The sequence below is a fragment of the Pseudophryne corroboree genome, chromosome 2 (genome assembly GCF_028390025.1).
Source record: "Pseudophryne corroboree isolate aPseCor3 chromosome 2, aPseCor3.hap2, whole genome shotgun sequence".
In the NCBI taxonomy this organism is placed as follows: domain Eukaryota; kingdom Metazoa; phylum Chordata; class Amphibia; order Anura; family Myobatrachidae; genus Pseudophryne; species Pseudophryne corroboree.
In genome coordinates, this window is record NC_086445.1 from 588,698,104 (window position 1) to 588,725,489 (window position 27,386).

The 27,386-nt window shown below is 47.9% G+C and overlaps 1 protein-coding gene across 6 annotated transcripts in view; it reads left to right on the top strand.

Moving 5' to 3' along the window:
* RPA2 (replication protein A2) overlaps nt 1-27,386 on the top strand; it is a 158,785-nt gene that overhangs the window by 33,249 nt on the left and 98,150 nt on the right. For all 6 annotated transcript variants that reach the window (XM_063954559.1, XM_063954562.1, XM_063954563.1 and 3 more), the window contains one exon: nt 16,419-16,493. In XM_063954559.1, the coding sequence (XP_063810629.1) occupies nt 16,419-16,493 (75 nt within the window). The remainder of the gene's footprint in view (nt 1-16,418; nt 16,494-27,386) is intronic.

Consider the following 27,386-nt stretch of genomic DNA (forward strand, 5'->3'; position numbering starts at 1 on the left):
GACTGAGATTTCCTTCCTTCCCAAGGGAACCTCAGACTCTGAGGAATTTTCTGAGGAGCCTATGCAGATTGGGGCTACCCGCCTCTCCTCGCGTGAGAAGACGCGGAGGAGACAGCAGGGGTTGTGTTTGTACTGTGGGAATAAAGGTCATGTGGTAGTATCATGCCCAGAAAAGCCGGAAAACTTCAGGGCCTGAGGGTGATGGGAAATATCCTGTCAGGCCAGAAGTCAGAATTTCCCAAGAAGACTTTTATCATTCCGGTGACCTTGAAGATCCTCGGTCAAACTGTCAAGAATGAGGCCTTTGTGGACAGTGGGGCCGACGGGGTTTTTATGGACCGCCAATTCGCCCTAAAACACTCTGTTCCCTTAGTACCCTTGGCATCGGAAATTGAGATTTGTGGGTTAAACGGGGAACCATTATCCCAAGGTAAAATTACCTCTTGCACTAGCCAGATTTCTTTGTTTATTGGAGCCACACACTCTGAAAAATTGTCCTTTTATGTGACTGTCTGTACTTTTGCCCCATTGGTGTTGGGGTTACCCTGGTTAAGGGCCCACAATCCTCAATTTGACTGGGTCTCTGGGGAGATTCTTAGTTGGGGTACTGATTGTTTCAGGAGTTGCTTGAGCCTTCCAGTCAGGCTCTCGCAGCTAAGTTTGCCAGGATTGCCAGGGTGTTATGCAGATTTTGCGGACGTGTTCTCCAAAAAAGTTGCAGAGGTACTACCTCCCCATCGCCCCTATGACTGTGCCACTGATTTGTTGCCAAATGCTAAGCTTCCCAAGAGCAGGTTGTACTCCCTGTCACGTCCTGAGACTCAGGCTATGGCAGAGTACATTCAGGAGAACTTGGCTAAGGGATTTATCAGACCTTCACAGTCTCCAGTTGGGTCGGGGTTCTTCTTCGTGGGTAAAAAGGACGGTTCGTTGCGACCCTGCATCGACTTCAGGGAATTGAACCGTATCACGATTAAAAACTCATACCCACTGCCTCTCATTTCGGTCTTGTTTGACCAGCTTCGTACTGCCACCATTTTTTCTAAGATTGACCTACGCGGTGCGTACAATCTAATCCGAATAAGAGAGGGGGATGAATGGAAGACTGCCTTTAATACCCACTCAGGGCATTATGAATATTTGGTGATGCCTTTTGGGCTCTGTAATGCCCCGGCAGTCTTCCAGGATTTCATGAATGATGTGCTCAGGGAATATTTGGATAGATTCTTAGTTGTATACTTAGATGACATCCTAATCTTCTCCCATTCCCTGGAGGAACATCGGAAGCATGTACGCTTAGTCCTCCAGAAACTCAGAGACCACCGGCTTGGGGCGAAGCTGGAGAAGTGCGAATTTAAAGTTCAGCAAATCGCATTTCTAGGATATATTATCTCCCCAGAAGGTTTCCAAATGGAGGGTTCCAAGGTACAGGCAGTCCTGGATTGGGTGCAGCCCACTAGTTTGAAGGCGCTTCAGCGTTTCCTGGGCTTTGCGAATTTTTATAGACTATTTATCGCTGGATTTTCGTCTATAGTGGCGCCCTTGGTGGCACTCACTAAGAAAGGGGCGGATGTTGCTCACTGGTCTTGTGAGGCTAAAGCGGCTTTTGCCCGTCTCAAAAGGGCATTTGTTTCGGCCAAGGTGCTGCGACACCCAGATCCAGAGCGTCCTTTTGTGGTGGAGGTGGATGCCTCTGAGATGGGTATTGGGGCAGTGCTTTCTCAGATGGGAGTGTCTGATAATCGCCTTCATCCCTGTGCTTACTTTTCCCGTAAATTTTCGCCTGCCGAGATGAATTATGACGTGGGTAACCGGGAATTGTTGGCTATTAAGGATGCACTCGAGGAGTGGAGACACTGGCTTGAGGGGGCTAAGTTTGTGGTCTCAATTCTCACTGACCATAAGAATCTGGCATATTTAGAGTCAGCGAAGCGTCTCAATGCCAGGCAGGCACGATGGGCTTTGTTTTTTGCTCGCTTTAATTTTTTGATCACATATCGCCCTGGGTCAAAAAACATCAAGGCTGATGCGCTCTCGCGGAGTTTTGCTCCAATCCAGGAGACCACCGAGGAGCCGTTGCCCATTGTTTCCCCATCATGTATTAAAGTGGGCATTACCCAGGACCTCTTATCATTAGTCCTTAGAGCACAGGAGCAGGCTCCTCCAGACCTTCCGGTAGGTCTTTTGTTTGTGCCTCCTAGGTTAAGACAGCGAGTGTTCCTGGAATTCCATGCCAAGAAGTCGGCAGGTCACCCGGGTATTGCCAGAACTCGGGAGTTGCTATCTAGGGCGGTGTGGTGGCCCTCGGTGGCTAAGGATGTGGATCAGTGGGTTCGGGCATGTGACATCTGTGCCCGAAATAAGACTCCTAGAGGGGTTCCTGTTGGCCCATTACATCCACTCTCTATCCCATCTAAGCCATGGACCCACATTTCAATGGATTTTGTGGTGGACTTGCCCAAATCCTCGGGGATGACAGCCATCTGGGTTGTCGTTGACAGGTTTTCGAAGATGGCGCACTTCGTTCCACTGGTTGGGCTGCCATCAGCCAGACGCCTGTCTGAATTATTTATGCTGCATGTTGTGCGTCTCCACGGGTTGCCACTTGATGTGGTCTCTGACCGCGGATCCCAGTTTGTGGCCAAATTCTGGAGGACATTTTGTTCCGATCTCCAGATTTCTGTCAGCTTGTCGTCAGGCTACCATCCGCAGTCTAATGGGCAGACTGAAAGGGTGAACCAGTCCTTGGAGCAGTTCCTCAGGTGTTATGTCTCCAAGTGTCAGACTGACTGGGTTGCTCATCTGTCCATGGCGGAGTTTGCCTATAACAACGCGGCTCACTCTGCTACAGGGATCTCTCCCTTCCTTTGTGTGTATGGGCATCATCCTAAGGCCAATTCTTTTGACCCCCTGGACTCCACGCCTGGTGGTTCCTCTGTGGTTTCGGTCCTTAGAGGTATTTGGCGGAAAGTGAAGAAAGCCCTTGTGTCTGTGTCATTAGTGACCAAAAGGGTTTTTGATAAGCGGAAAAGACCCTGCAGCTTCAAATTAGGAGACTTCGTCTGGTTGTCTACCAAGAATTTGAAGTTGAGACAGCCATCTCATAAGTTAGGGCCCCGGTTCATCGGCCCTTATAAGATCACCAGGGTTATCAATCCGGTGGCATTTCAGTTAGATCTGCCCCGTTCTTTGGGTATCAATAAAACATTTCATTGTTCCCTTTTAAAACGGGCGATTAGTAATCCTTCTTCCAGTGGAAGACCTTCCCCTCTTCTGATACGTGGCCAGAGGGAGTTTGTTGTTGAAAGGATTCTTGACTCCAAGGTGGTTCGGGGTCGGCTGTCATTTTTGGTGCACTGGAAGGGGTATGGCCCGGAGGAGCGGTCGTGGGTGCGCTGTTGTGATCTTCATGCCCCCAGACTGATACGCTCTTTCTTCTCGCAGTTCCCCGATAAACCCGGTGGTAGGGGTTCTTTGACCCCTCGTCAGAGGGGGGGGTACTGTTAGGGTCTCCTGCCCTGTGCTGCCACGTCGTCATGGCAACCGGGAGACAAGTGCTAGTGGAGTAACCTGAGCGCAGCTGATACTCCGGTTCGGGTCTTTTGCTGTGCAGTGGTTATAGGCTCTGTGCACGGCAGGGGATCCGGTGCTGGTTTTTGTGCTCACAGTCTGTGAGGTCTGAGTGGGGCGTGGACAGCACCTGCTTTATAAGGCCTCTTTTCAGGGTAAGCAGATGCTGCTGAATCTCTGTTGGTTAGTCAGTTCATGAAAGTTAGCCAGTACTGTGTAGCTTTGTATTTGTTTGTTGCTTACTGCAAATAGGCCTGGGGATTTGGTATTACACTCTGCCAATCCAGACCTAGCAGTAAGACTGGAGTCAGTCGTTTAGCTTGCTGGGGTTCTGTTATTACTCTGTGAACTTAGCAAGTTTGCGGCTGTATTCTAACACTTGCCTGTCTAATCCTGTCTCACTGTGCTAGGTGTCAGGGGTCAGTTTAGTGGCAGTAAGCTTAAACCTGTGCACTGCAAGTGAGAATCAGGATTGTGGAGGCTCTCCTTGTGTCTATCATTCCATCTCTGACCAAGGAGTTTACTGCCACACCCGTTGGTAACCCTTTAGGGTTTTGCTGTTGCCCTTAGCAACAGCATTTCGGGTTCTCTACGTATTAAAACACAACATCTTGCTTTTTACATCTGAGCAGTTCTAATACAAGGGAGATACCCAGTTCCTTAGCCTCTGGGCTTCTCTGTTCACTGTGTGTGTATTTTGTTACCCTATCACCTTCTGTGTACGTTATGTCATATTCCCCAGTTTGTCTGTGAGTCCATTTGTTTTGCATAACAGTTCAAACACCAGTACATTCCTGCAGACACTGGAGTGCATAACAGTTCTGACACTAGTACTTTCCTGCAGGCACTGGTGTGCATAACAGTATGGTTATCACGAGTTGTACGGTGTGATTGGTGTGGCTGGTATGAGTCTTACCCTGGATTCCAAATCCTTTCCTTGTTGTCAGCTCTTCCGGGCACAGGTTCCTTAACTGAGGTCTGGAGGAGGGGCATAGAGGGAGGAGCCAGTGCACACCAGATAGTACCTAATCTTTCTTTTAGAGTGCCCAGTCTCCTGCGGAGCCCGTCTATTCCCCATGGTCCTTACGGAGTTCCCAGCATCCACTACGGACTACGAGAAATAGAATTACCGGTGAGTAAATTCTTATTATATACACGTGGCCAGTACTATATGAAATCTGATCCCAAATTCCCACTAACACCCCTGTGCCTCCGGTGGAGTAGAGATGTAGGACAAGAACGTTCTGGAATCAGAAACAGAACAGGAAGCATGGTTAAAAATGGCTGCCATGCTTACAGTTAGAAACATAGCTTAGGTTATTACACTGATAGCCTGTAACTAGCTCCCTGTTTAAAAAGCTTAACAGCCTATCTTATTAACCCCTGCAGCCTTGCTATATGGTGCTGCTGCTATGGGCATTTACTCCCCCTCACCCCCCCTGCAGCTGCGCTGCCTGTGAGGTAGCTTCTCCCCCCTACTGCTCCCCTCATGTACCTGCAGCGGACGGGAGCTGGTGCCGGGAGCCTAGCGGAAGCAGGGAGCCGGGGAGCGCTGTGTATAGCGCCGGGGAGCTGCGGTCCGGAAGAGCGGCCGGCGTCTGAGTGACGTGCGGCCGCTCCGAGCGATGGCCCCGTAGGCAACGGCAGTGTAGAGCGGCTGGCTCGGGCGGCCTCGTACAGCGGTTGCCGGGTAATCAGTGGCGGGAGCGGGCGCCTGTAAGCAGCGGCGGGCCGGCGGTAAAGGAGCACTTTCCCCACACAGCGGGCGCTGCTGCCCTGACCCCCCGCCCAGCATACCTTGCTCGTCGTGCCGCATGTAGTGAGGGCTATGACGGAGTTTCTTCTGTAAGCTCCGTCCAGCCTTTCCAGCAGGTGTGAGCTGCGTGTGGCTGTGAGGGTGCTCTTTGTGAGGACCGACACGCCATGCGCTGCCTCCGTGCAGCGGCACTATCCCGGACCCATGTTTTTACAGAAACTGGGAAAGGATGTGCTAAGTGCAAAAGGAAAAAGTTAAAGGTAAAAATGAAAAATTAATAAAATATTCAACTAAGTGTGGGACCTCCACACAAGCCTTGTTAGTGCTGTGAGCACAGAAAAAACACTGAGGTACTCTGGGATATGGAGGGGTGGAGTGTTCTAAATTTAAATATTCAGTGCCCTGTTCTTGCTAAAGCCGTCCATATCCCAAGAGTACTCCAGTGACCCCTAGTGGATGAAAAAGAAAGGTAGCGCTGCCATCTCAAGATACGGCATCCCTCAAGGATCCTGCTGATCGCAGGCAGGAGACTACCTTGAAGTCTATTTACACACATACTGGTACCTTACTCAGACCGGTGATGGCGTCGGCTTGGGTTTGTAACGCTGTAGCGGCGTTGACAGACACCTTATCTGCTGATATAGATTCGCTGGATAAGGAAACCATTTTATTGACCCTGGGTCATATTAAAGATGCTGTCCTATATATGAGAGATGCTGAGAGACATTGGCCTACTGGGTTCTATGGCCAGCGCTATGGCAATTTCGGCTAGGCGAGCCCTATGGACCCGACAATGGACGGGCGATGCCGACTCGAAGAGGCATATGGAGGTTTTACCTTATAAGGGTGAGGAATTATTTGGGGAAGGGCTCACGGACCTAGTTGCGTGCGGGGATCTTCCTTTCTTGCCAGAGGTAAGGGCAAGAAGAAAAGCTGCCAGCCACAGCTAGTTCCCAGGAGCAGAAGTCCTCCCCGGCCTCTAAAAAATCCACCGCATGACGCTGGGGCTCCGCTGAGGGAGTCCGCCCCAGTGGGGGCACGTCTTCGACTTTTCAGCCACATCTGGGTTCAATCACAGGTGGATCCCTGGGCAATAGAAATGGTTTCCCAGGGTTACAAGCTGGAATTCGAAGAGGTGCCTCCTCGCCGGTTTTTCAAATCGGCCCTGCCGGCTACTCCCCCAGAGAGGGAGATAGTGTTAAAAGCTATTCAAAAATTGTGTCTTCAACAAGTGGTGGTCAAAGTCCCCCTGCTGCAGCAGGGGATGGGGTATTACTCAACCCTGTTTGTAGTCCCGAAACCGGACGGTTCGGTCAGGCCCATTTTGAATTTAAAATCTTAAACCTATACTTAAAAAGGTTCAAGTTCAAGATGGAGTCGCTCAGAGCGGTCATCGCCAGCCTGGAAGGGGGGAGGGATTATATGGTGTCCCTGGACATAAAGGATGCATACCTTCATGTCCCCATATATCCGCCTCATCAGGCGTTCCTGAGGTTTGCTGTACAGGATTGTCATTACCAATTTCAGATGTTGCCGTTTGGGCTTTCCACGGCCCCGAGGATTTTCACCAAGGTAATGGCGGAAATGATGGTGCTCCTGTGCAAACAGGGTGTTACAATTATCCCATACTTGGACGATCTCCTAATAAAAGCGAGATCGAGAGAACAGTTGCTGAACAGCGTATCACTCTCCCTGAGGGTGTTGCAACAGCACGGCTGGATTCTCAATATCCCGAAGTCACAGTTTATTCCAACGACTCGTTTGCCCTTCTTAGGCATGATTCTGGATACAGACCAGAAGAGGGTGTATCTTCCGATGGAAAAGGCCCAAGAACTCATGTCTTTGGTCAGGGAACTATTGAAGCCAACGAGGGTGTCGGTGCATCACTGCACTCAAGTTCTGGGAAATATGGTGGCGACTTACGAGGCCATTCCATTCGGCAGGTTCCATGCGAGAACTTTTCAGTGGCACCTTCTGGACAAGTGGTCCAGGTCACATCTACAGATTCATCAGATGGTCACCCTGTCCCCCAGGGCCAGGGTATCTCTCCTGTGGTGGCTGCAGAGTGCTCACCTTCTGGAGGGTCGCAGGTTCGGCATTCAGGACTGGGTTCTGGTAACCACGGACGTGAGCCTCCGAGGTTGGGGTGCAGACACACAGGGAAGAAACTTCCAGGGTCTCTGGTCAAGCCAGGAGGCTTGTCTTCACATCAACGTACTGGAGTTGAGGGCCATATACAACACCCTTCGACAAGCGGAAAATTTGCTTCGCGACCTACCGGTTCTGATCCAGTTAGACAACATCACCGCAGTGGCGCATGTAAACCGCCAAGGCGGAACAAAGAGCAGAGTGACAATGGCGGAAGCCACCAGGATTCTTCGCTTGGCGGAAAATCATGTAAGCGCCCTGACAGCAGTCTTCATTCCGGCCGGGAGTGGACAACTGGGAAGCAGACTTCATCAGGAAGTCTTCGCAGAGATTGCAAGGCGGTAGGGACTGCCCCAGATAGACATGATGGCGTCACGCCTCAACAAGAAACTACCGAAGTATTGCGCCAGGTCGAGGGACCCTCAGGCAGTGGCGGTGGACGCCCTGGTGACACCATGGGTGTTTGTCGGTCTATGTGTACCCTCCTCTTCCGCTCATCTCAAAGATATTGAGAATCATAAGACGAAGAGGAGTACAGGCAATTCGCATTGTTCCAGATCGGTCGCGAAGGGCCTGGTATCCGGATCTGCAGGAAATGCTCACAGAAGATCCGTGGCCTCTTCCTCTCAGAGAGTACCTGTTACAGCAGGGGCCCTGTCTGTTCCAAGACTTACCGCGGCTACGTTTGACGGCATCGCGGTTGAACGCCGGATCCTAACGGAAAAGGGCATTCCGGATGAAGTCAGTCCTACTCTGATAAAGGCTAGGAAAGACGTGACAGCGAAACATTATCACCGTATATGGAGAAAGTACGTATCTTGGTGTGAGTCCAGGAATGCTCCTCCGGAAGAATTCCATTTGGGCCGTTTCCTTCACTTCCTACAAACGGGAGTGAATTTGGGCCTAAAATTAGGCTCCATTAAGGTTCAGATTTCGGCCCTATCCATTTTCTTTCAGAAGGAATTGGCTTCTCTCCCAGAAGTTCAGACTTTTGTGAAGGGAGTGCTGCATATCCAGCCTCCTTTTGTACCTCCAGTGGCACCCTGGGACCTTAACGTGGTGTTGCGGTTCCTTAAGTCTCACTGGTTTGAGCCACTTAAAACGGTGGAATTAAAATATCTCACTTGGAAAGTGGTCATGTTGTTGGCCTTGGCATCGGCAAGGCGAGTGTCCGAGTTGGCGGCTTTATCTCACAAAAGCCCGTATCTGATTTTCCATGTGGATAGAGCAGAGTTGCGGACTCGTCCTCAATTTTTGCCAAGGTGGTTTCTTCTTTTCATATGAACCAACCTATTGTGGTACCTGTGGCTACACGGGACTTGGAGGATTCCGAGTCCCTTGATTTGGTCAGGGCATTGAAAATTTGTGGCCAGAACGGCCCGGGTTAGGAAAACAGAGGCACTGTTTGTCCTGTATGCAGCCGACAAGGTTGGCGCTCCTGCTTCGAAGCAGACTATTGCTCGCTGGATCTGTAACACGATTCAGCAGGCTCATTCTACGGCTGGATTGCCGTTGCCAAGTTCTGTAAAGGCCCATTCCGCTAGGAAGGTGGGCTCTTCTTGGGCGGCTGCCCGAGGTGTGTCTGCTTTACAGCTGTGCCGAGCTGCTACTTGGTCGGGTTCAAACACCTTTGCGAAGTTCTGCAAGTTTGATACCCTGGCTGATGAGGACCTCATGTTTGCTCAATCGGTGCTGCAGAGTCATCCGCACTCTCCCGCCCGTTTTGGAGCTTTGGTATAATCCCCATGGTCCTTACGGAGTCCCCAGCATCCTCTAGGACGTAAGAGAAAATAAGATTTTAAACCTACTGGTAAATCTTTTTCTCCTAGTCCGTAGAGGATGCTGGGCGCCCGTCCCAGTGCGGACTACATCTGCAAGACTTGTATATAGTTTTTGCTTACTTAAGGGTAATGTTAGTTTTGATCAGTCTCGGACTGATGCAGTTTTGTTTCATGCTGTTAACTGGTTCGTATATTCCATGTTATACGGTGTGAATGGTGTGGGCTGGTATGAATCTTGCCCTTAGATTAACAAAAATCCTTTCCTCGTACTGTCCGTCTCCTCTGGGCACAGTTTCTCTGAGGTCTGGAGGAGGGCCATACAGGGAGGAGCCAGTGCACACCCATATCTAAAGTTCTTTTTAGTGCCCATGTCTCCCGTCTATCCCCATGGTCCTTACGGAGTCCCCAGCATCCTCTACGGAGTAGGAGAAAGATTTACAGGTAGGTTTAAAATCTTATTTCTCTGACGTCCTAGTGGATGCTGGGAACTCCGTAAGGACCATGGGGAATAGACGGGCTCCGCAGGAGACCTGGCACTCTAAGAAAGAATTAGGACTACTGGTGTGCACTGGCTTCTCCCTCTATGCCCCTCCTCCAGACCTCAGTTAGAATCTGTGCCCGGCTCGAGCTGGTTGCACACTAGGGGCTCTCCTGAGCTCCTAGTAAAGAAAGTATTTATTAGGTTTTTTATTTTCAGTGAGATCTGCTGGCAACACTCACTGCTACGAGGGACTTAGGGGAGAGAAGCGAACCTACCTGCTTGCAGCTAGCTTGGGCTTCTAGGCTACTGGACACCATTAGCTCCAGAGGGATCGAACACAGGCCCAGCCTCGGTCGTCCGGTCCCGGAGCCGCGCCGCCGTCCCCCTTGCAGAGCCAGAAGCAAGAAGAACGTCCTGGAAATCGGCGGCTGAAGACTCCGGTCTTCATTAAGGTAGCGCACAGCACTGCAGCTGTGCGCCATTGCTCCCCATGCACACCACATACTCCGGTCACTGATGGGTGCAGGGCGTTGGGGGGGGGGGGGGGGGGTGCCCTGGGCTGCAATTAGATTACCTTTAAAATGGCAAAAAACATATAATATAGTCTAATAAACTATATATGTGTAAAAATCTCCTGCCATAATATTAATATAAAGAGCGGGAGAAGCCCGCCGAAAAAGGGGCGGGGCTATCTCCCTCAGCACACTGGCGCCATTTCCTCTTCACCGCTCCGCTGGAAGGACGCTCCCCAGGCTCTCCCCTGCAGTTTCCAGGCTCAATAGGGTAAAAAAGAGAGGGGGGGCACTAAATTTAGGCGCAATACTGTGTATTATAGCTGCTATAGGGAAAATCACTTTGTGTAGTGTAAATCCCTGTTTATATAGCGCTGTGGTGTGTGCTGGCATACTCTCTGTCTCCCCAAAGGACTTTGTGGGGTCCTGTCCTCAGTCAGAGCATTCCCTGTGTGTGTGTGCGCGGTGTGTCGGTACGGCTGTGTCGACATGTTTGATGAGGAGGCTTATGTGGAGGCGGAGCAGGTGCCGATAAATGTGATGTCACCCCCTGCGGGGTCGACACCAGAGTGGATGGATATGTGGAAGGTATTAACCGACAGTGTCAACTCCTTACATAAAAGGTCCGATGACACAACAGCTGTGGGACAGCCGGCTTCACAGCCAGTGCCTGCCCAGGCGTCTCAAAGGCCATCAGGGGCTCAAACGCCCGCTACCTCAGATGGCAGACACAGGTGTCGACACGGAGTCTGACTCCAGTGACGACGAGACTAATGTACATTCCACTAGGGCTATCCGTTGCATGATTACGGCAATGAAAAATGTGTTGCACATTTCTGACATTAACCCAGGTACCACTAAAAAGGGTATTATGTTTGGGGAGAAAAAGCAACCAGTGGTTTTTCCCCCTTCAGATGAGTTGAATGAAGTGTGTGAAGAAGCGTGGGCTTCCCCTGATAAAAAAACTAGTGATTTCTAAAAAGTTACTAATGGCGTACACTCTCCCGCCAGAGGACAGGGTACGTTGGGAGACATCCCCGAGGGTGGATAAAGCGCTCACGCTTGTCAAAAAAGGTGGCACTACCGTCTCAGGATACGGCCGCCTTAAAGGAGCCTGCGGATAGAAAGCAGGAGGCTATCCTGAAGTCTGTATATACACACAGGTACTATATTGAGACCTGTTATTGCTTCAGCATGGATGAGCGTGGTCTGATTCCCTGTCTGATAATATTGATTCCCTTGACAGGGACACTATATTGCTAACCATAGAGCATATTAAAGACGTAGTCTTATACATGAGAGATGCACAGAGGGATATTTCCCGGCTGGCATCTAGAATTCATGCAATGTCCATTTCTGCCAGGAGAGTATTATGGACTCGGCAGTGGACAGTTGATGCAGATTCTAAAAGGCACATGGAGGTTTTGCCTTACAAGGGTGAGGAATTGTTTGGGGATGGTCTCTCGGACCTCGTTTCCACAGCGACAGCTGGGAAGTCGACATTTTTACCCCAGGTTCCCTCACAGCCAAAGAAAGCACCGTATTATCAGGTACAGTCCTTTCGGCCCCAGAAAGGCAAGCGGGTTAAAGGCGCGTCCTTTCTGCCCAGAGGCAGGGGTAGAGGGAAAAAGCTGCACCATACAGCCAGTTCCCAAGAACAGAAATCCTCCCCTGCTTCCACTAATTCCACCGCATGACGCTGGGGCTCCACTGGTGGAGCCAGGTGCAGTCGGGGCCCGTCTACGGAACTTCAGCGACCGGTGGGTTCGCTTCACAGGTGGATCCCTGGGTTCTACAAGTGGTATCTCAGGGATAAAAGCTGGAATTCGAGACGTCTCCCCCTCGCCGTTTCCTCAAATCAGCCTTGCCAGCTACTCCCCCGGACAGGGAGGTAGTGCTGGCGGCAATTCACAAGCTGTTTCTCCAGCAGGTGATAATAAAAGTTCCCCTCCTTCAACAGGGACGGGGTTACTATTCCACAATGTTTGTGGTACCGAAACCAGACGGTTCGGTGAGACCCATTCTAAATTTAAAATCCTTGAACACTTCTTATATAAGAAGGTTCAAGTTCAAAATGGAATCGCTCAGGGCGGTTATTGCAAGCCTGGAAGAAGGGGATTACATGGTATCACTGGACATCAAGGATGCGTACCCATGTCCCCATTTACCCACCTCACCAGGTGTACCTCCGTTTTGTGGTAAAAGACTGCCATTACCAATTCCAGACGTTGCTGTTTGGTCTGTCCACGGCACCGAGGGTATTTACCAAGGTAATGGCCGAAATGATGATACTCCTTCGGAAGAAGGGAGTTATAATTATCCCATACTTGGACGATCTCCTTATAAAGGCGAGCTCCAGGGAGCAGTTGTTGGTCGGAGTAGCACTATCTCAGGAAGTGCTACAACAGCACGGCTGGATTCTGAATATTCCAAAGTCGCAGCTGGTTCCTACGACGCGTCTGCTGTTCCTGGGTATGATTCTGGACACAGAACAGAAGAAGGTGTTTCTCCCGGAGGAGAAGGCCAAGGAGTTGTCATCTCTGGTCAGAGACCTCCTGAAACCAAAACGGGTGTCTGTGCATCACTGCACGCGAGTCCTGGGAAAGATGGTAGCTTCTTACGAAGCAATTCCATTCGGCAGGTTCCATGCAAGGATCTTTCAGTGGGATCTGTTAGACAAGTGGTCCGGATCGCATCTTCAGATGCATCGGCTGATCACCCTGTCCCCGAGGGCCAGGGTGTCTCTGCTGTGGTGGCTACAGAGTGCTCATCTTCTAGAGGGCCGCAGATTCGGCATACAGGACTGGGTCCTGGTGACCACGGATGCAAGCCTCCGTGGTTGGGGGGCAGTCACGCAGGGAAGAAACTTCCAAGGACAATGGTCGAGTCAGGAGGCTTCCCTACACATAAATATTCTGAAACTAAGGGCCATTTACAATGCCCTAAGTCAGGCAAGACCCTGCTTCAAAACCAGCCGGTGCTGATTCAGTCAGACAACATCACGGCGGTCGCCCATGTAAACCGACAGGGCGGCACAAGAAGCAGGATGGCGATGGCAGAAGCCACAAGGATTCTCCGATGGGCAGAAAATCACGTGATAGCACTGTCAGCAGTGTTCATTCCGGGAGTGGACAACTGGGAAGCAGACTTCCTCAGCAGGCACGACCTCCACCCGGGAGAGTGGGGGACTTCATCCAGAAGTCTTCCAACTGATTGTAAACCGTTGGGAACGGCCACAGGTGGACATGATGGCGTCCCGCCTAAACAAAGCTAAAAAGATATTGCGCCAGGTCAAGGGACCCTCAGGCGATAGCTGTGAACGCTCTAGTGACACCGTGGGTGTACCAGTCGGTTTATGTGTTCCCTCCTCTTCCTCTCATACCAAAGGTGCTGAGGATAATAAGACAGAGAGGAGTAAGAACTATACTCATCGTTCCGGATTGGCCAAGAAAGACTTGGTACCCGGAACTACAAGAAATGATCTCAGAGGACCCTTGGCCTCTGCCTCTCAGACTGGACCTGCTACAGCAGGGGCCCTGTCTGTTCCAAGACTTACCGCGGCGGCGTTTGACGGCATGGCGGTTGAACGCCGGATCCTGATGGAAAAGGGCATTCCGGTTGAAGTCATTCCTACGCTGTTAAAAGCTAGGTAAGATGTGACGGCAAAGCATTATCACCACATATGGCGAAAATATGTTGCTTGGAGTGAGGCTATGAAGGCCCCCACAGAAGAATTTCAGCTGGGTCGATTTCTGCACTTCCTACAGTCAGGAGTGACTATGGGCCTAAAATTGGGATCCATTAAAGTCCAGATTTCAGCCCTGTCTATTTTCTTTCAAAAAGAACTGGCTTCACTGCCTGAAGTTCAGACGTTTGTTAAGGGAGTGCTGCATATTCAGCCCCCTTTTGTGCCCCCAGTGGCACCTTGGGATCTCAACGTTGTGTTGGATTTTCTAAAATCACATTGGTTTGAGCCACTTCAGACCGTGGAATTAAAATATCTCACGTGGAAAGTGGTCATGCTTTTGGCCTTGCCTTCGGCTAGGCGGGTGTCAGAATTGGCGGCTTTGTCCTGTAAAAGCCCCTATCTGATCTTCCATATGGACAAAGCAGAATTGAGGACGCGTCCCCAATTCCTCCCTAAGGTGGTATCAGCATTTCATTTGAACCAACCTATTGTGGTGCCTGCGGCTACTCGGGACTTGGAGGCTTCCAAGTTGCTGGACGTAGTCCGGGCCCTGAAAATCTATGTTTCCAGGACGGCTAGAGTCAGAAAGACTGACTCGCTGTTTATCCTGCATGCACCCAACAAGTTGGGTGCTCCTGCTTCTAAGCAGACTATTGCTTGCTGGATCTGCTCCACGATTCAACTTGCACATTCTGCGGCTGGACTGCCACATCCTAAATCAGTCAAAGCCCATTCCACGAGAAAGGTGGGCTCTTCTTGGGCGGCTGCCCGAGGGGTCTCTGCTTTACAACTTTGCCGAGCTGCTACCTGGTCGGGATCAAACACGTTTGCAAAATTCTACAAGTTTGATACCCTGGCTGAGGAGGACCTTGAGTTTGCTCATTCGGTGCTGCAGAGTCATACGCACTCTCCCGCCCGTTTGGGAGCTTTGGTATAATCCCCATGGTCCTTACGGAGTTCCCAGCATCCACTAGGACGTCAGAGAAAATAAGAATTTACTCACCGGTAATTCTATTTCTCGTAGTCCGTAGTGGATGCTGGGCGCCCATCCCAAGTGCGGATTGTCTGCAATACTTGTATATAGTTATTGCCTAACTAAAGGGTTATTGTTATGAGCCATCTGTTCGTGAGGCTCAATTGTTATTCATACTGTTAACTGGGTATAGTATCACGAGTTGTACGGTGTGATTGGTGTGGCTGGTATGAGTCTTACCCGGGATTCCAAATCCTTTCCTTATGGTCAGCTCTTCCGGGCACAGTTTCCCTAACTGAGGTCTGGAGGAGGGGCTTAGAGGGAGGAGCCAGTGCACACCAGTAGTCCTAATTCTTTCTTAGAGTGCCCAGTCTCCTGCGGAGCCCGTCTATTCCCCATGGTCCTTACGGAGTTCCCAGCATCCACTACGGACTACGAGAAATAGAATTACCGGTGAGTAAATTCTTATTTTTTTTTTCATCACTGCGTTCTCCAAGGATGTCTTTATGCCCCCAACCCGTCCAAGCGTGACGACGAAAGGGTCGTGCCCCCCTGCCTGCACCCCAGCACCGTGCCTCTAACCTAGTGGGATAACTAGATGTTATCTTGCAAACCGCATGTAAATATATCATCCCAATAAACTTAGTGTTCACTCTAGGCTGTTTTAGCAGGGTGCTGCGCCCTGACCGGTTGTTTATTTTTTTTTTTTTCCCAATTTTTATTTTTTTAAAGGCAAAATCCGCCCTGCCCCTTCTGCGGGGCCCTGCTAGAACAGCTGCCAGCTTCCTGCCCTCCCAGCGTGTAAAGAAGGCGTGCGGTATCCATTCACGCTGGGCACGCACCCAGCAGTGACGTCGCCGGCCACAGACGCCCCCTATAGCAACGTCTGTAAGCCGCACCGCCCTCTAAAATGTTTGAATGACCACGCCCCCTATTTTACATGGCCACACCCCTGGAAATCGGTTTTACTCGGGATGGTTTAAACTGTCAGAGCAAATATGCACTATTTTTTATTCCATCTTTCAGTTATGTACCTAGCTTAGGTTTGTGGTGGTAGTTGGACATTTAGGGAACTTATGATGTACACGCCAAATTCCTATCTAGTAGGAACATTGGGGAGTCGCCTGAGAAGCAAGTACGTTTCCTATGTATGTTAAGAATGAGTGAGTAGCTTGACAACCAAATGGATCAAATAGTAACTCGCATAACTCTAGCAGTATTGGTTTGCATGGCAGGTCTTTAGCACATCTACTACAGATTTGACAGGGCCTTCCTATCTTGCAGGAATTTTTCTATCTTAATTTGATTACCAGGTACTGGTCCCACCTCCCCCAACTGTTTCTTGCAGGCAGTTGTAAAAAAAAAAATCATGTTTTAAAATGTTGCCTGTGGGTCACACTGGACTTAAAGCCTAGTGAAGTGATTATCGCCTGTTTATAGTGTTATATATGTATTAAATCTTAAATACATGGCTATGAGACCAGTGCTAAGTGTTGTCTTTGTTTGCAGGAAGCAAGTTGTGAAAATGTAGTAGTGCCTCCTGGGAGTTATGTAAAAGTCTCTGGTCATCTTCGTTCCTTTCAGGTAATGCATGCATTTGCTTTTGACAAAAATACGTTTCTAACCTCTGCTGCCTGAAAACTGTCTTCTTATTGTTATTTATTATTAGTGTGTGTGTGTGTGTGTGTGTGTGTGTGTGTGTGTGTATGTGTATATATAGATATATATTGATAGATATATATATATATATATATATATATATATATATATATATATATAGATGTATATAGATATATATGTATATTTTGTTATTGTGTGTGTGTGTGTGTATATGTATATGTATGTATATATATATATATATATATATTGACAATGCTAAATTCCTATAGAAATACCGTAATGGTACGCTATTTGCGTAACGATCGCTCAGCCGTAGGCGAGACGCTCAAGCGTCACGTTCGCTCACGGCCCAGCGATCACAGGACACGTTATTGGTTATGTCTAGGGGAATGATTCGCTATGGCGTAGCATACACTCGAGACCACGAGGAGGTCACCAGCGATGCAGACGCTCACAACACTATACCTTGATATTAAACCTTATACCGACGAAACACACAGAATACCTTTAATGTGAGTACAGGGTGTAAATGCAACTTTGTGTAGCCTGACTACCTACAAAGCTGTTTGAGCGTCACCGACGCTCAAGTGAACACTTAACACTATAGTAAATACACAGATACTGTTTTAGGGTTCCAAAGCCTATTATCTGTATTATATCTAGTATACTTGTAAAAGAGTAACACAGTACAAATGATACACTACAATATAACAAAGACTTCCTAACCAAACACCTAACTAAGGGATAAACTACAATACTATCCTGGCCTAACACAATACAATACAATACTATAAAGTTTAGTCTAGGGGAGTTACGAGAGAAAAGAGAAAATAGAGAGAGAGAAATAGACACAGAGGGAGAGAGAGGAATTGGCTCACAGAAAGACAATGATTACGGAGAGAACTTACGCACAAAGGGTATGATCGCCTGCGCCTCGATATCCAGCTCCCGATTATCAGCAGATAACCGTTGATGAGAGAGTGAGCGCTGGATGTGGTCGGCCTGCCTATTTATGCCCCACACACAATGCAATCTCCTGGTCCTACAATCCTTCAGTTTATTGGACACAGGAATTCGGCCCTGTACTGTAACCAAAGGTCATAGGTTGATTCATACAGGTGGGCTGTGCTGAGTTTAAACGGCTCAGGTGGGTGGGAAACTGGGTTTCCCGCCGCATACCTGAGTATGGGTAAATAATAGAAATGGACATAAACTTCTTATGTTCATAACTATTCGCACGAGCGATTAATACGCTCCAAACCAACACCGGAATATTGCTAATTAAATACTCTTCCGATGGGTACCAAATACTGCTGTATGACTCCTGTTAGACCCTTCGTGCAATACAAAGAGGGACTCCTCCGCTCAGGGACATTCTATCTAAACCAAACTTACAGAAACTATTGAGGGGAACATGATCTATAAACGACATTAATTGTGAACTTTTGTAACGAATGAGTCGCACGCTACGATCACATAAACTCTACCGTAAATGCGCATACTGCGCGTGCGAGTGCACGCTATTGCGGGTATGCGCTTCCACGGGAGAGCATACGCATGCGCAGCACGGACCCGTGTGCGGTGCAAATATGGCAGTGTGCATTGAGACATTTTTCTGACTTCGACAGTCCACCCTTTGGCAGTCAATAATAACTGCCACAAAATATTTAAGGAGAAAAATGTAAGTCAGGGGTTAATTGATTTCCATGGTGGGGAAAGGAGGAAGAATGGAGTAGGTGTGAAGAGAGTATGACCTAGTGAGAAAGCAGGAGCATGTGTGTATGAGTCCATGTTTGGGGGGGTCATGTATCATCGTGCCGTACGTGTGGTAAATCAAGCTTCGAGGTATTGCGAAGTATACATTTGAATTCCTTCTTATCCTGTGGTACAGGTCTGTGGATGGGCTGTCAAACTCTACCGAGCTCATTTCGGCTGTGGTTGTAACACAATGGGGATGCACATTTTAGTTGATGATACATGAATTGGGGGGGTATGTGGTTGCTGCTATCTGTGCCTGTATTCCCTATCGACTATGTGTGTTATTACCTGAGGGTTGCAGAGATGAAGATAAAGAACACTTACGAAAAATGCAATGATATTCTATGTCAGGTTAATGTACGTTCGTCGATTGAGGTCTTGATTGGTGTCGTTTGATTGCAGTCTTCTTCTTTGTGCTTTTGCTCATAAATCGTGAGTAAAGCAAACAACGTCCATGGATTTACAAAAAATGTTGGGCTAGCGTGATTTTAAAGTTCCTAGGGAAACTGGGGTACCCATGGCATTGTCCATAAAATCTTGTATATCAGGTCGTCTGCTCTTCTTCTTTCCATCTTTCCGTTGTCGGCCCCTTGGCTCATCAGGTCCTTCGTCTACGTGGGTCTTTGTACCTCGGAGGAAAACATAGAAATGGGTGAAAGACGGACCGTATACTCATTACATCATTACGTCATGGTTTCTAGCATTGGGTCATAAATCAAATCCAGGTTAATTACAGTTTCCTCACTCCTCAAGCTCATCACTTTCGTACTTTGTTTACACCTCATCAAAGCCTGCCCGCATCTAAATATCAATCCAATAGATATAACAACACCTAAGATACACAGGAGAAACTTTCCAACATCCATTATGACTCCTTGAGCCCACTCTCCCAAACCGGAGAACCAATTTCGCGGGTTCAACCATGACACCCAACCAGTCAGCTCATTACCTACAGCAGCAAGGGTGAGATTGTGTTTCCGACGAAATTCCCACTTTAATTGCAGAATATCGTCCATCTTTTGGTCTATGACCTCTACCGGATCCTCGGTGTTATTTGTGATATACGTGCAACACTTTATACCGTACTGTGTTGCCAATGTAACACAATATCCGCCTGTTACTGCTGTAAGGTAATTAAGAACCATCCTATGCTGAACTAGTTCTGTTTTGTAAGCTTGAAGTTCTCTTCCAGTGTATCTAAACGTGTCATCATACATTTCAGTGATATTATCTAACAAATTGGCGAGTGCGGAAATGTATTTATAATTCATCACTCCTCGAGCGGTACGAGTGAAATCTAACGCTACCAGAACCTGAATCCCGGTGGATTCATGGATAAGATCAGAGGCCGGATGCTCTAACCTTTCTGACAGTTGTCTTTTAACAAGGTGCTCGTAGTGAGTGTGAGTATAAGGAGCTTGGGCACCACGGTGTATGTCTTTCATTTTGTCATGTGTTACAGTCATCACTTCAGGCAATACTTTTCCAATATAACACAATCCTTCAGAGTTTGGGGCAAGCCACTTGTACGCCTTTCTCCCGCATATGAAATATGCATCATCGGGGAGAACATAAGGGACGGAGAAGGACATGACCATGTTACAAACCTTCCAGGTGAAATCTCCTGACCCTAATTCTTCCATCTGTCTAATACATGTATCGGTTTGTACGATATGTGCACAGTATCCTGGTGATACCTCTCCAACTTTAGTAATTCTATTTCCTAAGGTATACCTATACCGGAAAGATTTTCCTCTACTGGCTATGTGGCGTACAAGCTCTGTATCTGTAGGCATTCTATCTGCTCTGTGTGAAAAGGTCATGGTAAGGTTGCTCCATGACACTTCCCAATTTCCCGGTTTTCTAGGATTGGAGATGTTAAAACATAAGAGGGACCTATCCACATGGTATTGGTGGAGCTTCAAACTGGGAGGGCTGGAGATGTTAAACCTCCGGTCCACCGGTCTCCCACCACTTAGCTCAAGTACCTCCCCTAACGTTAAAGGAAATGGTACTAGCCCTGATTTGCTGTGACCCTGAGGTACTTGAGAGCATACCCAACAATCTGTTTGGTTCAACACGTTACCCACTAGAGAGTGATAGTCACTCAATGGATGCCGGTCCATATGGATATTAAAACTAGATTGGCATTGCTTTATGCATCCATCTTCAACCAGATTACCACAGAGCCTACAGATACAATTTTCCTCAGCTAACAATCCATCACAATTTCTTCTATCGGATCGTTTTCTGATACTCGCCTTTGCTTGTTGGATTGGTTGATCTTGGAAAACTACGCCTCCATCATCATAATCGGAACCCATTCCAGAACCTCTCTCGACCTCTATGGTACTCTCGCCGGAACAGACTGCTCTGGTCAACATCATGGTTAACATCAAAATCCGGATCACAGTCTCTTTGGGCAAGTCCATCTTTGAGGAGGAAATGGAGAAGAATGAGAAAGGGGAAAAAGAAATATCAAGGGAGAAGGGATGGGAAGTGGAGAAAAACAATAAAAGGGAGAAGGGAGTCGACAACTGCTTTCGATCTTCAAGGCTCAGGTGCCGCCTCAGTCCTCCTGGAACAGACACTCCAGTGATACAACCTCTACCGTCTGTTCCTTATCACGGGACTTCTCTGGGTCAGCAACCTTCTTGCAGTGGGATGAATGGACCCAAGTCTCTCTCTCAGCAACCTTCAATGCTGTGGTGCTAGTCAATAAGACCTGGTATGGTCCTTCCCATCTATCAATAAGACAACCTGAGCGTAGAAAATTTCGTATCATTACATAATCCCCAGGTTCAATGTCATGACAATTACTATCTGGTAAATCAGGAATCACCAACTTCAGATTATCATTTTGACTCCTCAACTGCTTACTCATGTTAATCAAGTACTTTACAGTTACTTCATTGTTACATTTCAAATCATCCTGAGGGTTAATCATGACATGCGGTTGTCGACCAAACAGAATTTCAAAAGGAGACAGATTAAGAGGGGACCTGGGAGTGGTTCTGATGCTATACAAAACAATGGGTAAAGCTTCTGGCCACGTCAATCCTGTCTCTGCCATTACTTTACTCAATTTATTTTTAATAGTGCTGTTCACTCTTTCGACCTTCGCACTCGCCTGTGGACGGTACGGAGTGTGCAGCTTGCTATCAATTCCCATCAACTTACACATTCCTTGAAAGACATCACCTGTAAAATGGGTACCCCTATCACTTTCAATGATTCTAGGGATACCATATCTACATACAAATTCCTGCACAATTTTCTTAGCTGTAAACATAGCGGTATTTGTAGCTGCTGGAAAAGCTTCGACCCAATTCGAGAAAACATCTATACAGACAAGTACATACTTTAAGTTTCTACATGGGGGCAATTGGATGAAGTCAATTTGTATTACTTGGAAAGGGCCGCCGGCAGGTGGGATATGGGAGGGTTCTGTAGGTATTGCCTTTCCAATATTCTTTCTCAGACAGGTAAGGCATGACATTGCTCTTTTACCAGCATGAGAGGAGAATCCTGGGGCGCACCAGTATGCTCTTACCAATTTGCACATCCCCTCCTTGCCTAGATGAGTCAGCCCGTGAGCTGCTTCAGCCAGACATGGAAGGTATGCCCTGGGGGCCACTGGTTTACCATGTCCATCCGTCCAGAGCCCTGAGGGCTCCTGGCCATATCCCTTTGCCTTCCAGACTGCTCTCTCTTGAGTGGAACACAAACTCTGCATCTCACACAACTTCTGTGTGTTGATGGTATTAAATACCATCAACTGTGTGGTGTCTGTCCGTATGGGGGTAGCAGCTGCAAGCTTTGCAGCTTCGTCTGCTCGGCTGTTACCAAGGGATACTGGGTCTTGGCTATACGTATGTGCTTTACATTTGATAACAGCCACTCTGTCGGGTTCCTGTATCGCTGTTAGAAGCCTTTTTATATACGCTGCATGCGCTATCGGTGTGCCAGCTGCCGTCATGAAATTTCTGAGCCGCCATAGGGCTCCGAAATCATGGACTACCCCGAACGCGTATCTAGAATCGGTGTAGATATTGGCAGACTTACCCTTAGCCAATTCACATGCTCTGGTTAGGGCGACCAGTTCAGCAACCTGGGCTGAGTGAGGTGGGCCTAGCGGTTCCGCTTCTATGGTGTCTTGGTCATCTACGACTGCGTATCCAGTACACAAGTCTCCCGAGTCTGACTGTCTGTGACAACTACCGTCCGTGTAGAACGTGAGTTCTGCATCTTCTAGTGGATTGTCACTGATGTCAGGCCTTGCGGTAAAATTTTGGGTCAAATATTCCATACAATCATGTGCATCCTCCTTTGTATAAAATCCTCCTTCCCCATCACTCTCACCTCCCACCCTTTGTGCCTGTCCAGGCACACCTGGGAGAAATGTTGCAGGGTTTAATGCGCTGCATCTCCTTATGGTGATGTTTACTGGGGCCATTAATGCCAATTCCCATCTCGTAAACCTTGCTGATGAGACATGTCTGGTTTGGGCAGAATTTAATAAGGCAGATACTGCATGTGGTGTATGGATTGTGAGGTTGTGGCCTAGCACGACATCTTCGCTTTTCGTCACTAGCAATGCTATCGCCGCAACGCTACGCAAGCATGTGGGGAGGGACCGCGCTACCGTATCTAGCTGAGCGCTGTAGTATGCAACTGGCCTGCTGGCGTCACCGTGTTTTTGTGTTAGTACACCTGCTGCGCACCCAGCACTTTCTGTTCCGTATAGTTCAAAGGGTTTCCCATAGTCTGGCATACCTAGTGCAGGTGCCTGCGTTAGACACTGTTTGAGTCTCTCAAATGCCGTTTCAGATTCGTCTGTATGCGAAATCCGATCAGGTTTGTTTGAGGAGACCATTTCCTGCAGAGGTAGTGCCAATATGGAAAACCCTGGGATCCAATTACGGCAATACCCACACATTCCTAAAAACGTTCTGATCTGTTGCTGGGTTTGTGGTAGTGTCATGTCTCTAATGGCTTGGATTCTATCAGCGGTCAGGTGTCTCAGTCCTTGTGTTAGACAGTGTCCCAAATATTTTACCTTAGCTTGGCATAATTGCAACTTGTCTTTGGAGACCTTGTGACCTGTGTCTGAAAGATGAAACAGGAGCTGTTTCGTATCTTTCAGGGATGCCTCCAATGAATCAGAACACAGTAGTAGATCATCCACATACTGTATCAACACTGATCCACTTTCTGGTTGAAAAGACTGTAAACAATCATGCAAAGCCTGAGAAAATATACTTGGACTATCTATGAAACCTTGGGGTAATCGAGTCCACGTGTATTGGACTCCTCTGTATGTGAATGCAAACAAATATTGACTGTCAGGGTGCAGAGGTACCGAAAAGAAAGCGGAGCAGAGGTCAATAACAGTGAAAAATTTGGCAGTGGGAGGAATTTGCATTAGGATGACAGCTGGATTAGGCACTACGGGGAACTGACTCTCGACTATTTTGTTAATCCCCCTTAGATCCTGCACTAGCCTGTAACCCCTCCCCCCACTCTTTTTAACAGGGAAGATGGGACTATTTGCTGTGCTGGACGTTCTTACTAGAATGCCCTGTTGTAGCAAGCGCTCTATTACGGGAAAAACTCCTAACTCCACCTCTGGCTTCAGAGGATACTGTGGGATTTTTGGAGCTATCCTACCATCTTTTACTTGCACTACTACTGGAGCTACGTTTGCCATTAATCCAGTGTCTTGTCCATCTTTTGTCCAAAGTGAATCTGGTATCTGAGATGTCATCTCTTCTACCTGGGATGGATTCCTATTTGTCATAATGGAATGTGACATTAATTTTGATGGGGAGTCTAACATATCTCGTACTTCTTGAGCGTGATTCTCAGGTATGTCCAAGAATACACCTTCAGGAGTACAATAAATGACGCAACCCATTTTACATAGTAAGTCTCTTCCCAGGAGATTGGTCGGTGCCGATGCAGCCAGCAAAAAGGAATGCTTGGTGTGCAGAGGCCCTATTGTAATCTCGGCTGGTTTGCTAACAGGGTAGTGCTGGACTACTCCTGTTACTCCTATGGCTGGAACTGTCCTACCAGTGGTTCTCATGCCCACTGTCGAATTTATCACTGACTTGGCCGCCCCTGTGTCTATAAGAAAGTTTAAAGTTTTACCAGCCACATTGATTGCAATCTCTGGTTCGCTTCCAAGACTGGCAATCAATTTAACTGGTTGCAGATTACAGGTATGGCCACACCCCTATTGGGTATGCTGACCGCCCTGAATCCCATTGGCAGCAACTACTTGTGCGGGGGTTAGCTGGGAACTACCAGAGGCATGCCAATCTCTGTTTGGGGGATATCTTTTTGTTTCCCCTGTATGTGGCTCAAAACTCCGCCTCTGTGGACCCTGCTCCCAATGTCGTGTGTGGTGTTGTTGTCTAGGGGGTTGAAAAGATCTTTGTACATTTCTTACTCTACAGTCTCGTGCAAAATGTCCTGGTTTGTTACAAGAAAAACATGTTATCATACTTGCCTTATCCACAGGATTCGGTGGTACATACGCAGGCTGCCTTGTGGTCAGCGCCTGTATACTTACGGACATCAACTTATCACTTTGCGACTCCCTGTGCCTAGTGATGTTTTTGTCGTGATCAACAGCAGCCTCTCTCAAAGTGGACACTGACAGACCTCGCCAGCATGGCTGCGTGGTCTGTACCCTAGCCTTTAATGTTTCTTTCAAACCATCCATCAGTACAGATACTGCTACTTCTCGATGGTTTGGGTTGGTCTTTATGTCTTCTATACCAGTGTATTTTGCCATTTCTGATAATGCCCGGTGGAAATATTCTGCTGCCGTTTCAGACTCCCGCTGACACGACCTCACCTATCCCTCCGCTAGGGGCCTTCACTAATCTCGTGGGTGGTGCTGTGCCTACTGTGGTCTCTGCTATGGTGGCCGCTAGAGAGAGCGCTGAAATCGTTGCCGAATCGTCTTCTTGTTCACACTCCTGAGGAAGGTTCAAAACAGGGTACAACTTGCACGGGTTAATACTTGCATGAGTTATTTGGTTAACATCATTAACATTTACATTGTTACTAAGAGTTTGTGTTTTACAACCCAGTGCGTTTCTCTCCGCAATCAACTTCTCTCCTGCAATATATGGTGGAGGAGGAGCTGTGGCAATCAACTTCCTGACTGCCCCAGATCCTACCGCCAGAGCCAAACCTCTCTGTATCTCACCTTCCTGGTGCCATAACTGTAAGTAATCATGATGCTGAATTCGTCTCTTTGATGATTTTACGAGACATATCCTCCTCCTTAAATTTTGTAACACTTCCGGACTGAAGCTACCTATTCTTGGGAACTTGTCTCTGTCTTGAACAGTCATTCTCTCCCATTCATCACATAAAGATTCGGTGTGAATTCCATATTTTTCACACATTACATATCGTGCCGACCCAACTGGTCGGTTCACAGAATCAACCTGAACCAGGGTTGATCGCCCCCTACCTGAGCAACTGGCCCCCATCGTCTGTAGGTGTTGCTTAGTCCTCCTTGGATTTTCTGTATCAAGGTTTTCAGCAAGCCTTTACAGACAACCAAATTACTCCGCAGTAGGCCGGCGGTGGCGGTTTACCGAGTACCCCACTCACTCGCCCACCTCGACCAATACGACCTGATCACACCGACGTGGTGCTGGCGTACTCGATACAGGGCCCCTATGGAACCTTCAGTTTACTGGAACATATGAGGGATACCCGCAGGACACTTACTCTTTCCAGTAAACGTTGGGGTTGTTAGATAGTTCCTGAGTGACCAGCGAACTTCCCTTCCAAAAATAAAAAATTACACAAATCACGTCAGAATGTACAAATAGCGTTTATGACCTTCGTACACAAATAGTACCGGTCAGGTTTACTAATGCACACAATTACGTGCGGTACAATCGTTCAGCACATAAGCAACTAATCTTATGTGCGGAGCGACCAGTGGAATCGAAAATTTCGGCTGCGAATTCCTTCAGCCAGAGCTTAATGGCCTATATGGGTTCTGCACCAACACCCCAGGCGTTGTGCCACTGGACTTTTATAGCGGACCTTTTTACCTTATGACCTCCTGGTCTTGTTCCTTATGACCTCCTGGTCTTGTTACCTTATGACCTCCTGGTCTTGTTACCTTATGGTCCGCTATACTCTAATGCTCAAATATTATTTAACCAGAGATGCCTCCCTGGCCACCGTATATGTCACTTACACGTATGTTCCTTAACGAGTACCCGACTTTCCTTTTGGTTCCACCTTAAAGTTATATAAACTTTTGTATACAAAACACACTCACTCAACACATGTACACTTTTGTTTCTATATCTATTTCTGCGCAGAAATTGTCTTCAGGCCAAGAGTGTTACCAATTAGGAGCAGGATCTGTTAAACTAAATTTCAGATTTTCCAAAAAATAGATTTGCGTTATTTACCGCGTCGCGTTATCTACCGCTGTGCGTTACTTATCGCCTTTGCGCCACTTATCGCTTTTGCGCTACTTATCGCTTTTGCGCTAATTCAACTTTATCACAACTTGAGCTACGTGGGCGTAACCAGACGCTACGTTGCGTAATGTACGCTGCGTGCGTCTGCCTTTCGGATTGCGTACGCTAGTCTTTGTTAGCGACACGTGTACGCAATGCAAAGGATCCACCGTAACACAATATATATTTTATCAATGTAGATGATCCCTGATCATCTACCGCAATCCACACTGCACACTGGCTGCCTCGTCTCTCGGACAAGCCGTGTGTTGTTCTATTCTTTAACTATTACCTCTATTTATTAAATAACAGCAAATCTCCTTTTAGCACTTTCTATCAACTATAAAATTTGGCAAACAGGAATAGTGATATACGAAAAATGGAACAGAAATGCAGATATATGCGTGCGTACGCAAGACAAAAGACAAATAAACAGTTTTTAAAAGACAAGCGTTTTGTTCTTACTTCCGGTTACCGGATTCCTTCAGCACTCTTTACCTAAGTGAAGCAGACGCTTATCCCGTCAGCAACTGCGAGACAACCTCCCACCCTTTTGCTGGGGGATAATGTCTGCTGATCTACCTAGTGCAGA